Source organism: Electrophorus electricus, chromosome 3 (genome assembly GCF_041902795.1).
Source record: "Electrophorus electricus isolate QZ-2024a chromosome 3, ASM4190279v1, whole genome shotgun sequence".
In the NCBI taxonomy this organism is placed as follows: Eukaryota; Metazoa; Chordata; class Actinopteri; order Gymnotiformes; family Gymnotidae; genus Electrophorus; species Electrophorus electricus.
The window spans coordinates 39,804,745-39,819,645 of record NC_137499.1 but is presented as its reverse complement, the minus strand read 5'-3'; the positions used below and the strand labels follow the sequence as shown (position 1 = coordinate 39,819,645).

Below are 14,901 nucleotides of genomic sequence, written 5' to 3'. Positions count from 1 at the left end.
AGCGTCCATTTTCATTTAGTCAAAGAAATAACCTGATAAGCCTGCCTGCATGGCATTAATGTTACTCTAATGCAGCATATTTACCTGGGGAACAGGACATCCTGCGTGACTGAGCTCAGCGATGGCAGGCTTGGGAGTTCCGCAAGCAGGCAGGCAAGGAGGGAGAGAGGCTGGGGAGACAGGCAGGCAGGCAAGGAGGAAGGCTGGGGAGGCAGACAGACAGGCATGCAGGGAAAGAGGGAGGGAGGTAGGAATGGAGGGAGGAAGGCTGCAGAGGCAGGCAGGCATGCAAGCGGGGAGGGAGGGAGGGAGGGAAGCTGGGGAGGCAGGTAGGCAGGAACTGAGGGAGGCCGAGGAGGCACAGAGGGAGGCTAAAGAGGCATACAGGCAAGCAAGCAGGGGGGGGAGTGAGGGAGGCAGGGGAGGAAGGGAGGCCATCAGGGAGAGAGGGAGGGAAGCTGGGGAGGGAGGAAGGCTGGGAGGCAAGCATGTAGGGAGGGAGTGAGAGAGGCTGGGGTGGGAGTGCGGCAGGCAGGGAGGCCAGCAGGGAGAGAGGGAGGGAGACTGGGAAGCTGGCAGGGATAGAGGGAGGAAGGCTAGGGAGGCAGGGGAGGAAGGGAGGCCAGCAAGCAGGTAGGGAGGGAGTGAGGGAGGCTGGGGTGGGAGTGCGGCAGGCAGGCAGACAGGGTGGGAGGGAAGGCTGGGGTGGTAGGAAGAGAAGGATGCTGGGGATACATGCAGCCAGACAAGCAACATGTGACCCGTACTCCAGGGGAAGGCAGGGAATACATGCGGCTGGACAATTAGAATGGAGACCCAGACTCCGGGTGGAGGCCGGGTATAACCAGAGCTGGACGATTTGAATAGAGACCCAGACTCCAGGGAGAGACTGGGGATACATGCAGCTGGACAAGCAGCATGGAGTCCCAGACTCTGGGTGGAGGCTGGGGATACATACGGCCAGAATGTTTGAATGGAGACCCAGACTCCAAGGAGACCCTGGGGATGCATGCGGCTGGATGAGCAGCATGGAGACCCAGATTCCAGATGGAGGCTGGGGATATACACAGCCAGAGGATTTGAATTGAGACCCAGACTCCTGGTGGAGGCTGGGGACACCCGGAGCTGGAAGATTTGAATAGAGACCCAGACTCCAGGGAGACAGTGTCAATACATGCAACTGGACAAGCAGCATGGAGACTCAGACTCCGGATGGAGCCTGGGGATACATACGGCCAGAGTATTTGAATAGACACCCAGACTCTGGGGAGCCTATGTGGATACATGCGGCCAGACGAGCAGCATGGAGACCCAGACTCCGCGCGGAGGTTCATGATACATGCTGTTCATCTGGCCACATCTAACCCCAGTCTACCTCCCTTCCTCTTTCCCCACCCTCCCTCCCTCACTGCCTGCCTGCCTTTCTCCTTCACTCCCCAGCTCCCCTCCCTCCTTGCCTATCTGTCTGCATGCCTGCCTCCCCATCCTTCCTCCCTCCCTCCCTCCGTTCCTCCCTGCCTGCCTGACACAGCGAAGCATTCACCCTTGCCACGCTCACTCTCCATCGTTCTGCAGAAAACATGAGACGGAGCTTTCAGCTGGGGGCTGACGATGAGTCTTGAAGCTGGCTGGAGCAACAGTCTGTCCATCCTTGTCTAATATGGATGAAAGTAGAGGATGTTTGCACGGTGTTCATTTTCGTTTAGTCAGAGAAATAAGTTGATAAGCCTGCCTACATTGTGTTAATGTTACTCTAATGCAGCATATTTACCTGGGGAACGGGACGTCCTGCTTGACTGAGCTCAGCGATGGCAGGGTTTGGAGGTCCGTAACCAGGCAGGCAAGGAGGGAGAGAGGCTGGGGAGACAGGCAGGCAGGGAAGGAGGAAGGCGGGTGAGGCAGGCAGGCATGCATGCATGCATGGAGGGAGGGAGGGAGGCTGGGGAGGCAGGCAGGCAGGCAGGCAGGAAGTAAGTAAGGAAGGCCGAGGAGGCAGGGCAAGAGGGAGGGACGCAAGCAAACAGGGATGGAGTGAGGGAGGCTAGGGACGAAGAGAGGCCAGCAGCGAGAGAGGGAGGGAGGCTGGGGATGCAAGCAGGCAGGCAAGAAGGCAAGCAGGTAGGGAGGGAGTGAGAGAGGCTGGGGCGGGAGTGAGGCAGGCAGGCAGACAGGGTGGGAGGGAAGGCTGGGGTGGTAGGAAGAGAGGGAGGCTGGGGATACATGCAGCCAGAGAAGCAACATGTGACCTATACTCCAGCGGATGGCTGGGAATACATGCGGCCAGACAATTGGAATTGGAATGGAAACCCAGACTCCAGCGAGAGGCTGTGGATACATACAGCCAGAGGATTGGAATGGAGACCCAGACTCCAGGGAGACCCTGGTGATGCATGCGGCTGGATGAGCAGCATGGAGACGCAGACTCCAGATGGAGGCTGGGGATACATATGGCCAGAGGATATGAATGGAGACCCAGACTCCTGGTGGAGGCTGGGGACATGCGGAGCTGGAGGATTTCAATAGAGACCCAGACTCCAGGGAGACAGTGTCGATACATGCGGCTGGACAAGCAGCATGGAGACCCAGACTCCGGATGGAGGCTGGGGATACATACAGCCAGAGGATTTGAATGGAGACCCAGACTGCTGGTGGAGGCTGGGGATACCTGGAGCTGGAAGATTTGAATAGAGACCCAGACTCCAGGGAGACAGTGTCAATACATGTGATTGGACAAGTAGCATGGAGACCCAGACTCCGCGCGGAGGTTCATGATACATGCTGTTCATCTGGCCACATCTAACCCCAGTCTACCTCCCTTCCTCTTTCCCCACCCTCCCTCCCTCACTGCCTGCCTGCCTTTCTCCTTCACTCCCCAGCTCCCCTCCCTCCTTGCCTATCTGTCTGAATACCTGCCTCCCCATCCTTCCTCCCTCCATCCCTCCCTTCTTCCCTGTCTGCCTGCCTCCTTAGACTCCCTCCCTCATTTTCTGCCTGCCTCCCTCCCTGTCTGCCTGCCTGGCACATTGATGTGTTCGCCCTTGCCGCACGCTCACTCCCCGTTGTTGTGCAGCAAACATGAGACGGAGCTTTCAGCTTGGGGCTGACGATAAGTTTTGAAGCTGGCTGGAGCAACAGTCTGTCCATCTTCGTCTAATATGGATGAAAGTAAAGGATGTTTGACCCACTGTCAGAAAAGCATTGCTAAAAACAAGTGTTTATCTCGGCATCGTATAATTGTGATGGATTGGACAATTTGGAACTGGTTCCCGATTCCCGTCACTTTGCTTCATGATTGAAAACGTTGATTGTGTGTTGAAAACAGATGGGTTTTTTTTATATAAGTGGCTGTGAATAGATTTGCTTTTGCTATTAAAGTGTGTTCTTCCTAACATCATACCTTCTCAGATTCACTATTAATTTGAGTTGTCTCTTGTTTATAGTCTCAGACTGCTACTTATATATCTTACACAAAATTGAATGTTTCCCATTGCAAAGCCAAGATTATTCTGACATATTAAAGGAAGCGTTATTAAAATGACTTCATTCTGGTTACCATGGTATTAAGACTGGAACGCTTTGAGAATACCAACTCCGGACAGATAAACAGAAAACCTATAGTAGAGATGATGCATAAAATGACTGCTTGATGAAAATAGATATTTACTCTCATGTGCAGGAGAAGCTGCCGCATCTCTCGCCTCCTTCAGTGTCTGCTGCTCCTCCCTCGTCTTCCTCGGCCACTTTCCTGGCGTCCCCTCATCCGCTGCCTTGTGCTGTCCCAGGTGGAAAAGGAATACTCACACTGCGATGTGGGGGGTTGGTGCCGATGTCTACTCTATACGTAAAAGGATGGATTCTGTTTCAACGAAAATCCGTGTCAGTTTAAAACCAGGGTAACATGGTAAACCACAAAGTTAGTTTTCAGCTCATGAGGCACAGCTTTGGAAATACCCGAGACAAATGCCAATAATTACCAATATCTGAGCTGCGTGATTTTATCCCCAACACTTCTTAAAATTGTATTAAGAAAATATAAGTATTTCCTTACAAGCTTGATTTCGCGTCAATTGTAACATATAATTCGATGAAGAAGTTGTTTTGGTCTATAAATCTAATCGCATTATCTTCTTAATGACAATCGGAACACGTTCGCGCTAATATTTTGTTGACACAATGACGAAATAATACACGCTTGTTTCACCAAGACCAGTCGCGATGCACGCGCCCATTTAACAGGCGTAATAATGACCGTTGCTAAGCAACCTGCGCTGCTACGTAGCAAAATTGCTACTCGTACTCACTGTGGCAAGATAGTTCGCTGTTTCCTACTAGATTACCAAGTATAGAGCAAAACAAAACCCACCGACAGTGAAATACATAAATCAATCGAATTACATAGTTCATATAAACCACACTGACCTCTAAACAAAGCAGTGTAACAACAACGGTTACCTCGGTTACCAATTTGCTCCTAAGTCTCTGAATCAGGCCTGCGTTGTTATAGCTAGACATCAGAAGAACTGCAACGATGTCTGCATCGCAGCCACCCTGCTATCGCAACGTTTAAAACTGTTCCCAAAGACGCTGCCTATGAAATCTGAACATACACCTGTTCCCGTCTAGGCGTAAATTTTACGGACGGTCCTGTGGAAAATTTAGCTTGTGACCGGTGGATAAAACCTTACACTAGCAGTTAGCCAGTCGAAAAGATCAGATACGATCAGAACGGAGTCGGGCGGTTTGCCTTTATCGTGTGCTGTGTTGCTTTACGCCCTGTAATCTCCACCTCGCTGGGTGAACGGCTTATCCGTAAATAAGGTCAAGTAGCATACCGTCTATCCACAGATAAGAATTAATGGAAGAAATTAATTAGCTAACAGTATCTATGTAAATGTATGTATACACACCAACGGTGAAAGTTCCTGCCTCAAATCGGACACGTTTCAAAGCTTTAAAACTTGTCTCGTGAAATGACCGTATTTATACCTTTTTGTAGCCACATAGTGATGTCACAACGATGTGACGTCATAATGGACCGTGCCATTAGGCCTAGCGCTTTATTAGTAGGACTCTACTAATTTCAGAAGAAAATCAGTTAATTTCACTGACCTGTTTTATCAAAAATATTTCACGAATTTTAGGATACAAATTAATTTGCTACATTTCACGGAATGTATTAAATAACACTTCACAAGCTTCATGGTAGGATAGTCACTTAGTCTCACTAGGCCTGCCATCCTAAGATAATTGCCTTTGTCTGAGTGGTAAGCACTGAACATCAGGAGACGTTGTTGGGCTTCATTCCTTCTCACTGAGAATTCGTGGATAGGCAGCCCCGTACTGACTTTAGTTTAGCCTGGAACCGTAAATAACTTCCAAAACATAACAGCGATGTTTGTAAAGCAACGTTTTTTAAAACCAGAATCAGGAATGTTCATGAAAAAGAAACCCACATCAGCAATCAAAAGGAGAAATAGTGCAGGTCATTTCCCAGTTACTTTTGTTTTCTTTTACTCTGCTCTGTAGGCTTCAGCATAAATCCTTAGGAGGCCTCTTTGACAGGCCTCTAGGCGCCTCAGTCAAAGGCCTCTAGAGGACTCAGTCCTTGGTTCAAGGATGAACAGCCCGGCCAAGTGTTTGCTACCTGCTATTGTTGTTCTTGTGCCTTGGACTGTACTCGTGTTTTTTCACTTTTGACTCATACATTTGCCCCTTTTTCCTCTGCGTTCATTCTGGTTTTGACCCTGTTTTTGCCTTTGGACCTTGATTTTTGGCCGTACCCTGTTTTGTGCTCCTTTTGTTAAAACCCCTTACCTGCATATGGATCCTTCTCACCACTCTGAGCCTCATTTATTACATTAATATAAGCTGCTTGCTTTCATTTTAGTTGCTTTGTTTGATTTGCTAAGAACATGATGCTCAGATATCACCTCACATCACTTCTCTGTATGTTTTCTTAGACCTATTTAATTTCTGGCTTTTTTTGAACTATTTGTTTAGCATTGTCATTGTAGTGTTGAGTCTCCCAATACATGTAGGCTATCTTACTAATACTAAGTTCCTCACTGCACCTAACACTTTCCTAATGATGATGAGACTAGAAAGAACTGAAATGGTCTTAGAATCATTAAGTCACATAGCCTATGTTTTGCTGTATACTAAAACATTTCTACTGACAATGAAGTATAATAGTTATTGTAACAGATCTTAGTGTAATAGTGTAACATTGGGTGCTAAGAGTTGTTTGTTGTTTGCATTATTCAAACAACTTGGCACACAAACATCTGGTGCATGCAAATGTCACCAACTGCTAGATGATTCCAGAAAGCACTAGAGAACAGTCTAATATACTGAGTGCTGTTCAAGAATCTGGAATGGCCGATGAACAGTTAATGGTTATAAAATGTTATAAACCCACTGATGAACAATTAATACTTATAAAATGTTATAAACCCACTGATGAACAATTAATGGTTATACATGTTATGTGTTCTGCAGATCAACAAAAAATGTCAAATGCTAATCAGAAATGCCTAGCACAACAAATTTCTATTATGAGAGAGACCAAAAGAGCATGTGGGCTCCCAGGAGACATAGTTCCTGTCTGAAAAGAGAATGAAGCCAATCTTCATGGACCCGGGGCCAGCTCTTTAAAGGGAAGTCATCACCCCCCTTTTCCACAGTCTGCACCTGTGGACACAAACCCATGGGCACCCATGTGCTGGTACATGTAACAGCAAATGAAATCTAGAAATAACAACAAAATGTCTTACCCAAAAGAAGCCCCCAATGAAATATTTTTTGTTTAGGCATGCAGAATGTTCAGTGTAACCTATACCTGGTTTCTCTGACATAGGTTCCTTTTCCATCTTTTGTATGGTAAAGCATCAGTATCTCATCACTATTCACTGATCAAGCTCATCACTGCTGTCCTCCTCTTCATCTTCATCGGTGCCACCCCAACAGTCTCTCCTACTCAGAGCTCAAAGTAGGCCGGTACTCACTGGTACGCAGGACCGGCACGTCTACATTTTATTATTTGGCTTTTTTTTCTTTTTTTTGCGTAACAGCACTTCTCTAGCTGATGCTCATGTGTTCCTGTTCTCTCTACAATTCTATTACAGGACAAGTAACATTAATGCTGGACAAGAAACGGAACCTTAATGCTAGTCTACGTGATGTTAATGAGAAATAATGATGTTGGCTTGGCTCCAAAAGGGCACATACAGTCAGGCACTGACACAACAGAGCTTCAACCAGAACTAGTATTAAATATATGCGGGGACCTGGCCACCACCCTGGGCCAGCCAACCCACCCAGGCTCAGGCAAGGACCCAACCCAAACAAGGCCATTACTTTTTGGCTGTCTCTTCTTTTGTGTATCTCCACAGACTGCACACCAGTGTTGTTTATCTACAGTTCCCATATCATCCCAGCCATTCAACAGATGATGCAATTGCTCCAACTCTTCCTCTGACCCTTATCCATCTGAACAAAAAGACACATACGTTAGAATGCTGTTCTGACTGGGAAATCCCCATCAGTCTGGATCAGGATCAATGTCTCCAGCACCACTACACTGAACACTGTTACCCATAGTGTTGTGTGCTCAGTCCACTGTTGTTCACTTTGCTGACCCAAAACTGCAGAGATGCACAGCTTGAACCACGTCATCAAGTTCACTGATGACAGGCCTGTGGGGGGTCTCATCAGCGGGATGATGAGTCAGCATACAGAGAGGAAGTGCAGTGGCAAAGTCAAGAAACTGTCTCTGAATGTGGAAAAAACTAAAGAGATGGTGGATGACTTTAGGAAAGTACATGGTGATCAATCTCCAGTCAATATCAATATCCAGTCAATATCAATATCAGCTCCTTTGTGGAAATCATCACAAGCACCAAGTTCATTGGTGTCCACCTAGCAGAGAACCTCACCTGGACCCTCAAAACCAGCTCCATAGCCAAGAAAACCCAGCAGTAATTCCTACTTCTAGCTCATCCCCCTACCACTATCCTCACCATGTTCTACAATAGAGCGCATCCTGAGCAGCTGCTTCACTACCTGGTTTGGGAATTGCTCTGTCTCAGATGGCAATTCTCCCAGAGGAGAATAGAATGAACAGCCGAAAAGGTCCTCAGGGTCTCTCTCCCCTCCATCATGGACATTTACAACACACGCTGATTTCTCAATGCTACCAGCATTATAGATGAGCCCACACATCACTCACACAAACTCTGTTAGTCTCAGAATAGGTACAAAACATGTGGGTGTTTTCAGCCATACTGTGCAACAGTTTCTTCCCCCCTGCCATCAGAATTCTCAACTCCCAGAGACTTACAACAAATATTGGATTCCGTTTAACAATACTGTGTTCTGAAATGAGTGTATTGGCTGTTACCTCAGTGACTGCTGTATGCTGTACGCATATCTATTAAAATGCCATAGTATTGTGCACTGGTTGCTGTTGCCTATATGTTAACATTGGTATTGTATTTCATATGTATTGTTTACACTTATGTTCTCCTTTTGTACTGCACCACGGTCCTGGAAGAACATTATTTATATTTGTATGTTTATAGCTACTAAGACAATAAAAAGCGTCTTGACCTCTCTTTTGACCTCTTGATCTTTGTTTACCAGACTAGATCTTAAGTTATGGGCCACCCATTGTATTTCTTCTGTAACCAGGCCCCACCTTTGATCTTTATGCCCTTCTGAAGATCTGTCATTTTGCTGACTTCGAGTTGGCTTTATCTTGGTTTGAAGTTTCCGATTTCAAGGGGCACAGAGGAAGTGGCCTGTTGCTTGTATACTGTATCCTAGGATCTTGAGCATAACTATAGCAGTGGTATATACCAGTTTGTTGGTTTCAGTTATACAGGTTGTTGGTATTGTGCTTATTGCTGCATTTACATCTGCAAGCATACTGTCTGATGGTAGCTTACCACCAAGTTAGGTGAGCCTCAAGCAGTGGATGACAGTAGTTACCTTCTTCATGATCATCATCTGCATGGCCACAGTTGGACCACACAATGTCCACATTACAGTTTGGCTCTGGTGGATTCCAGGTGCAGTCTGCACTTTCTGTCTCAGATGCAATACGTGTTCTGTTTGGGCATCTTTACATTATTATTATACTTTACATACAAAATATAACAGAATCCAGTATTATTTATTATCTTTTATATACGGTGAATATAAAGTTTTTCCTTCTTTTTATATTGTATATTGTACAGCAGAAACCACACATACACATGCACCCCTGTAACTATAGTGATTAGTAAATCATGCCTTCTAGCACTGATGAAACATAAAAGGGGTCAATTATGAAAAAAAAAAAAAGGTATATAATTTAATGTGATGTGAGCTTCACATATAGTGCTGCTGAGTATTTGTAGGACTAACACACCATTTCAGTTTAATTACATTTATTTAATTAGATTTCAGGAGCTCAAAAAGCTAAAAATGTTTTTTATGTTTCCTTAGTTTTTCTTCTTAATATATTTATTTTCATAAGAAAGATTACATTATGGACTGTCAAGACCACAAATTTAAGCCATTTTGTCCAGATCATTTTATTAACAATAAATATCAAAATATATTTAGATGAATATTTACAACACCGTAATATTTACCTTTTTGTAAAATGTTTCACTGGAAAAACATTGTAATGACAAATCTCACATATTGATAGTGTTACAAGGTTCTAAACGTTATTAATGCACTAGCAATGACAAAAGATGCTATTGTCCACATCAGCTAATTCTCCACATGCTGTGAAGCACAACTGAACAATACAGGCAACAACATTTTCTTCAGGAGAAACTAATTCAAAAAGAGCACTCTGAGTCCATACAAGAAGTTCACGTCCCTAATCGACCTCTTCAATAGTGGGCCCCTGGGTGCCGGCCCCTGAGCGGGCACGGGCCTGAGCTCCACAGCTTCCAGCTGGCATCCCTCCATGGTACAGTTTGGCGATGATGGGGTTGCACACCTTCTCCAGCTCCTTCAACTGATGTACGTACTCCTCCTTTTCAGCCAGCTGGTTGTTCTCCAGCCACATGATGGCTTGGTTGCACCTCTCAATGACTTTCTTCTTGTCATCCTCACTGATGTTGTTCTTCAAGTTCTCATCTTCCACACTGTTCTTCATGTTAAAGGCATAGGACTCCAGAGTGTTCTTAGCAGCAATCTTCTCTCTCTGCAGGTCATCCTCTGCCTTATGTTTGTCTGCAACCTGCACCATCCTCTCAATCTCCTCCTTGCTCAGCCTGCCCTTATCGTTGGTGATGGTGATCTTGTTCACTTTGCCAGTGCTTTTGTCCACTGCCGACACATTCAAAATGCCATTGGCGTCAATGTCAAAGGTCACCTCAATCTGAGGGACTCCTCGAGGTGCAGGTGGGAGGCCCGTCAGCTGAAACTTCCCCAGCAGGTTGTTGTCTTTTGTCATGGCTCTTTCACCTTCGTAAACCTGGATCAGAACACCGGGCTGGTTGTCTGCATATGTGCTGAAGATCTGGGTCTGCTTGGTGGGGATGGTGGTGTTGCCATTGATGAGAGCGGTCATGACTCCACCTGCGGTCTCCATGCCCAGAGACAGCGGGGCCACATTCAGCAGCAACAGGTCCTGGACATTTCCAGATGTGTCGCCCATTAAGATGGCAGCCTGAACTGCGGCACCGGAAGCCACTGCCTCATCTGGATTGATGCTTTTGTTCAACTCTTTGCCGTTGAAGAAAGGCTGCAAAAGTTTCTGGATTTTGGGGATTCTCGTAGCACCTCCAACCAAGACAATGTCATGGATCTGGGATTTGTCCATTTTGGCATCTCTAAGGGCTTTCTCCACAGGATTCAGTGTTCCCCTGAACAGGTCAGAGCACAGCTCCTCAAAACGTGCTCTGGTAACAGAAGTGTAGAAGTCAATGCCCTCATACAGGGAGTCGATCTCGATGCTTGCCTGAGAGCTGGAGGACAGGGTTCTCTTGGCCCTCTCACAGGCTGTGCGCAATCTCCTCAGTGCACGCTTGTTCTGGCTGATGTCCTTCTTGCACTTCCTCTTAAACTCCTCCACAAAATGGTTGACCAGGCAGTTGTCAAAGTCCTCCCCACCCAGGTGTGTGTCTCCTGCTGTTGCTTTCACCTCAAAGATGCCATCTTCAATAGTCAGGATGGACACATCGAACGTACCCCCTCCTAAGTCAAAGATCAGCACATTGCGCTCTCCCTGCTTGCCTTTGTCCAGGCCGTAGGCGATCGCTGCAGCTGTGGGCTCATTGATTATCCTTAGGACGTTCAGCCCAGCAATCGCACCAGCAAATTTGGTTGCTTGCCTCTGAGAGTCATTGAAGTAGGCAGGTACAGTAATAACAGCGTTGGTTACCTTCTGACCCAGGTAGGCCTCTGCAGTTTCCTTCATTTTCACCAGGACCATGGAGGAGATCTCTTCAGGGTAAAAGGACTTCTTCTCTCCTTTGTACTCAACTTGCCCTGTTAAAGCCGTTGGTTTACTCCTCCTCGCTCGTGCGTTAGTTACCTGTCCGTGAACGCTGTGTCTTCCACGAGCTGCCGCTCGCGCTTTATATTCAAGCAGGTAACGCCCCCGTTCACCTCGCGACAGTTCTAGAGGTTTCTCCATTGCGCGAGCTCACCAACCGCGAGTCAGCCAGCGACGCCGCCAGTCCAACTGTAGACTACTGATGTCTCTGAGACCGAATTAGTCCGTAGAAATGAAACAAAGATCCAGGATGGTCTGAAAGGGGACAATACCAACAAATAACCAAACAAGTTGGAAAATGGGACATAAATGGGAAAGCGGAACCACATAGGCTATGTAAATGACTATAAATAAATGTTTTACTTTATCATAAAATTACTTCAGTCATTCCGGGCCAACGTAACGTTTCCTATTTCCCCACATTTAAGGACTGCTGTATATGTTATATTGTTCAATAAATCTGTATACAAAAGGTATTCATTAAACGTGTTTTTACTTAGATTAGTTTCAGTAGGACATTCGAGTAAAAGCAACAGAAAAAACGTGGTCCGTCCAGAACTTTCCCCCGCTGTGGTCTTGCGTCAGTGGTGGGCGTGGCCGCATCAGCTTGCTTTATTCTAATTGGTCTGATTCGCACGAGCGTTGGAGAAACAAAGAGAAATGTCAGGAAGTGAAGGGAGAGCGGTGTGGCCGGGAAGTTCATAAAATCAGAGGATTAATAAAACTGCGAGAGGGAACATGTGGATGCAGTGATCGAATACTCTGGGTCATTAGAGAGGGAAACACATTCACATGGCAAGCAGGAGACAAAACCAAAACAAAGACACGTGGCCATGGCAACGTGAAGGGTTGGTCTTCAGCCCGCCCTTCGCCATGGCCTGCCACTCCCTACGCTGAAGATGGAAATCACTGGACTGTATAAATTCTTATTGATAAATATTTATTATTCAGTACAGACACTACCTGAGATTTTCAGATCATTCCAAGGGGTTCCTACTTTTGCTAGGCCACATGCGCTTGAATACCTGACATACGGAACTGTTATGAGTTGCTCATAACAGAAAGAGGAAGAATGAAAAGCAATTTTGCTTTTTGATTTTAAAGAAGCGAAACTATCCCTTAGCTTATTTTGACTCAGTAATATGCCATAATTACATATGTGAATTCGTCAAAGACGAATTATTTGGGTTTCTATGTGCTTATATAGTTGATATGCTCTGTACTTGTGAGGTAGACGGTGGGCAGTTTATCTCGTATGCTGATCCCGCTCTCGTTTTGGAACGGGAACAAGGCCCCTGAACGTCACTAACTTTGTGGACCTGGTGAGGAAAACAAATACTAATTGTGACTTTTTTCATTCCCAATTTTTGGGGAAAAAAGACCTAAAACACTGGCATACACCTACATGATCTTACCTGACCTCACTAACGAAACCTTTTCTCCTAAGGGGATTTGGCACGAAATGACCCAAAGTTACCTGCCTCAGATGTTGAAGGCTGCTCATTGTCCTCCTCGGGACTGCTTAGATATACATCTTCCGTCTCATGGAGCATGCCAGCATCTTACATATCTATGGCGTTAACCTTTACTGAATTCCTCAAAGAAATCAGAATTTCACATTAAGTAGCTTAGCTATTTCTTACCTATAACTAGGTTAGCTAGTTAGCAGTAGCTAGATATCAACACCGTCAGACGTGTCAGTTATCGGTTTTATAGCATTTGTCATGAACATATCAGAGAGAGTTGATGCTGATCCTGATACCGTTAGTGAGGGTAAGTAGCTAACATTAGCTATGTTTGGTAAGTTGATGTTTAGCCAAACAGTAGCAAGCTAGCTAACTGAACTGTCTGGTACGTGTCATGAGATTGATGATGTGTCCTTAGGTAGCAGATCTTGACACCGGTTGAGGAATCAAAGCCGATTTTGTTTAGTGTGTTCCACTAGTCAGATAACTAGCTAGCTAACTAAATGGATGAGGAAAGCAGTAATTTGTGTGAGGGAGTGTTGTTGGTTATGTGAACATTACTGATTATATTTGAGTAAACTCAACCCTTTACCTCTCTCTCTCTCTCTCTGTGTGTGTGTGTGTGTGTGTGTGTGTGTGTGTGTGTGTGTGTGTGTGTGTGTGGGCTACTGGGACTGTGTAATAACTTTGCCTACGTGGTTATGCTGAGTGCTGCCCAAGACATTTTAAAACAACAGGAATCTCAGAACACAACAGTGCGTGCAAATTATAGGTCTGTATATGCTTGTCTGCCTGTATTACAGTGTGCCTAGTTGCCTGCAGAAAAATGATCTTGTCACACAATTACAATAAATAATTTAATTTGCCAGAATAAAATTAATAAATGGCATCTAAAATTTCTCATACTGAATGCCTACCTCAGTGTGGCTATCTGTACAGGAAATGCACTGAAGCACTTTTGTAAGCTGTTCTGGAAAAGAGCCATCTGATAAATGCCATAAATGCTGATGAAGTTGCCTGGTAGCAGAGGGTACATGCTGAGTTGGCTGAGTGTGTTGCCCTGTGTATTTTGTAGACTCCAGCACCAGGTCTGCAGCAAACAAAGAGTGGAAACAGCAGCAACTCGAGTCGCTATGACTGCAACCCTGTGTCAACTGCAGTAAGTCTCTCGCATGCACAGAAACGAATGATGCATCCTGTATGTGTCCCATACCCTGATAGTTTTATCAACACACTGTCAATACATGTGCTAGTTATTTTCTTTTTTTGAACTGTGCCATGATGCAAGTTAATTGGCTTATTGTAAAGATGTGTTGGTATGCTTACAGACCTATTATTGTGTCTGTTCTGTCATATGCTATAATTCTTCTCTCTGTCTTCAGGCGGTCCTTCTGGCTGACATCATACCCACTCTACTAATCAAGCTAACAGCACTGTGTTTCTTACAAAAATGGTTTATGGGTACTGGCTACAAATATGTAGTATGAAAGGTCACAGTTTGAATTAGGAACACAAGTCTGACTGCCTAACATCAGTACCAGGGTGTAGATTTTCAGGGCCAAAAATGGGCCAAAAAAGATTTAACTAACTCTGAAAAGTCAAAAATTGCAAAAAGTGTTTCAGAGGGATGTAGCACTCTTAAAATTGCTAAGCTGTTGGGGCGTGATCACAGAACCCTCAAAGGTTTTGTTGCAAATAGTCAACAGGGTCGCAAGAAACGTGTTGAGAAAAAAAGACGGAAATTAACTGCCAAAGATTTGAGAAGAATCAAAAGTGCAGCGACCAGGAACCAATTATCCTCCAGTGCTGTCATATTCCAGAACTGCAACCTATCTGGAGTGCCTAGAAGTACAAGGTGTTCAGTACTCAGAGATATGGCCAAAGTAAGGAAGGCTGAAACCTGACCACCACTGAACAAGACATATAAGGTGAAATGTT

General features: G+C 45.5%; 1 protein-coding gene across 1 annotated transcript; it reads right to left on the bottom strand.

The window, feature by feature from the left end:
* Nucleotides 1-9,729: 9,729 nt before the first annotated feature.
* Nucleotides 9,730-11,638, bottom strand: LOC145653873 (heat shock 70 kDa protein-like). The gene has a single exon (XM_081708501.1). The coding sequence runs from the start codon at nt 11,636-11,638 to the stop codon at nt 9,872-9,874; it is 1,767 nt and encodes a 588-aa protein (XP_081564627.1). The 3' UTR covers nt 9,730-9,871.
* Between the last annotated feature and the right edge of the window lie 3,263 nt (nt 11,639-14,901).

Bases quoted from the DNA above. Each gene is read 5' to 3' on its own strand.
- LOC145653873 (XM_081708501.1), bottom strand. From the start codon at position 11,638: ATGGAGAAACCTCTAGAACTGTCGCGAGGTGAACGGGGGCGTTACCTG.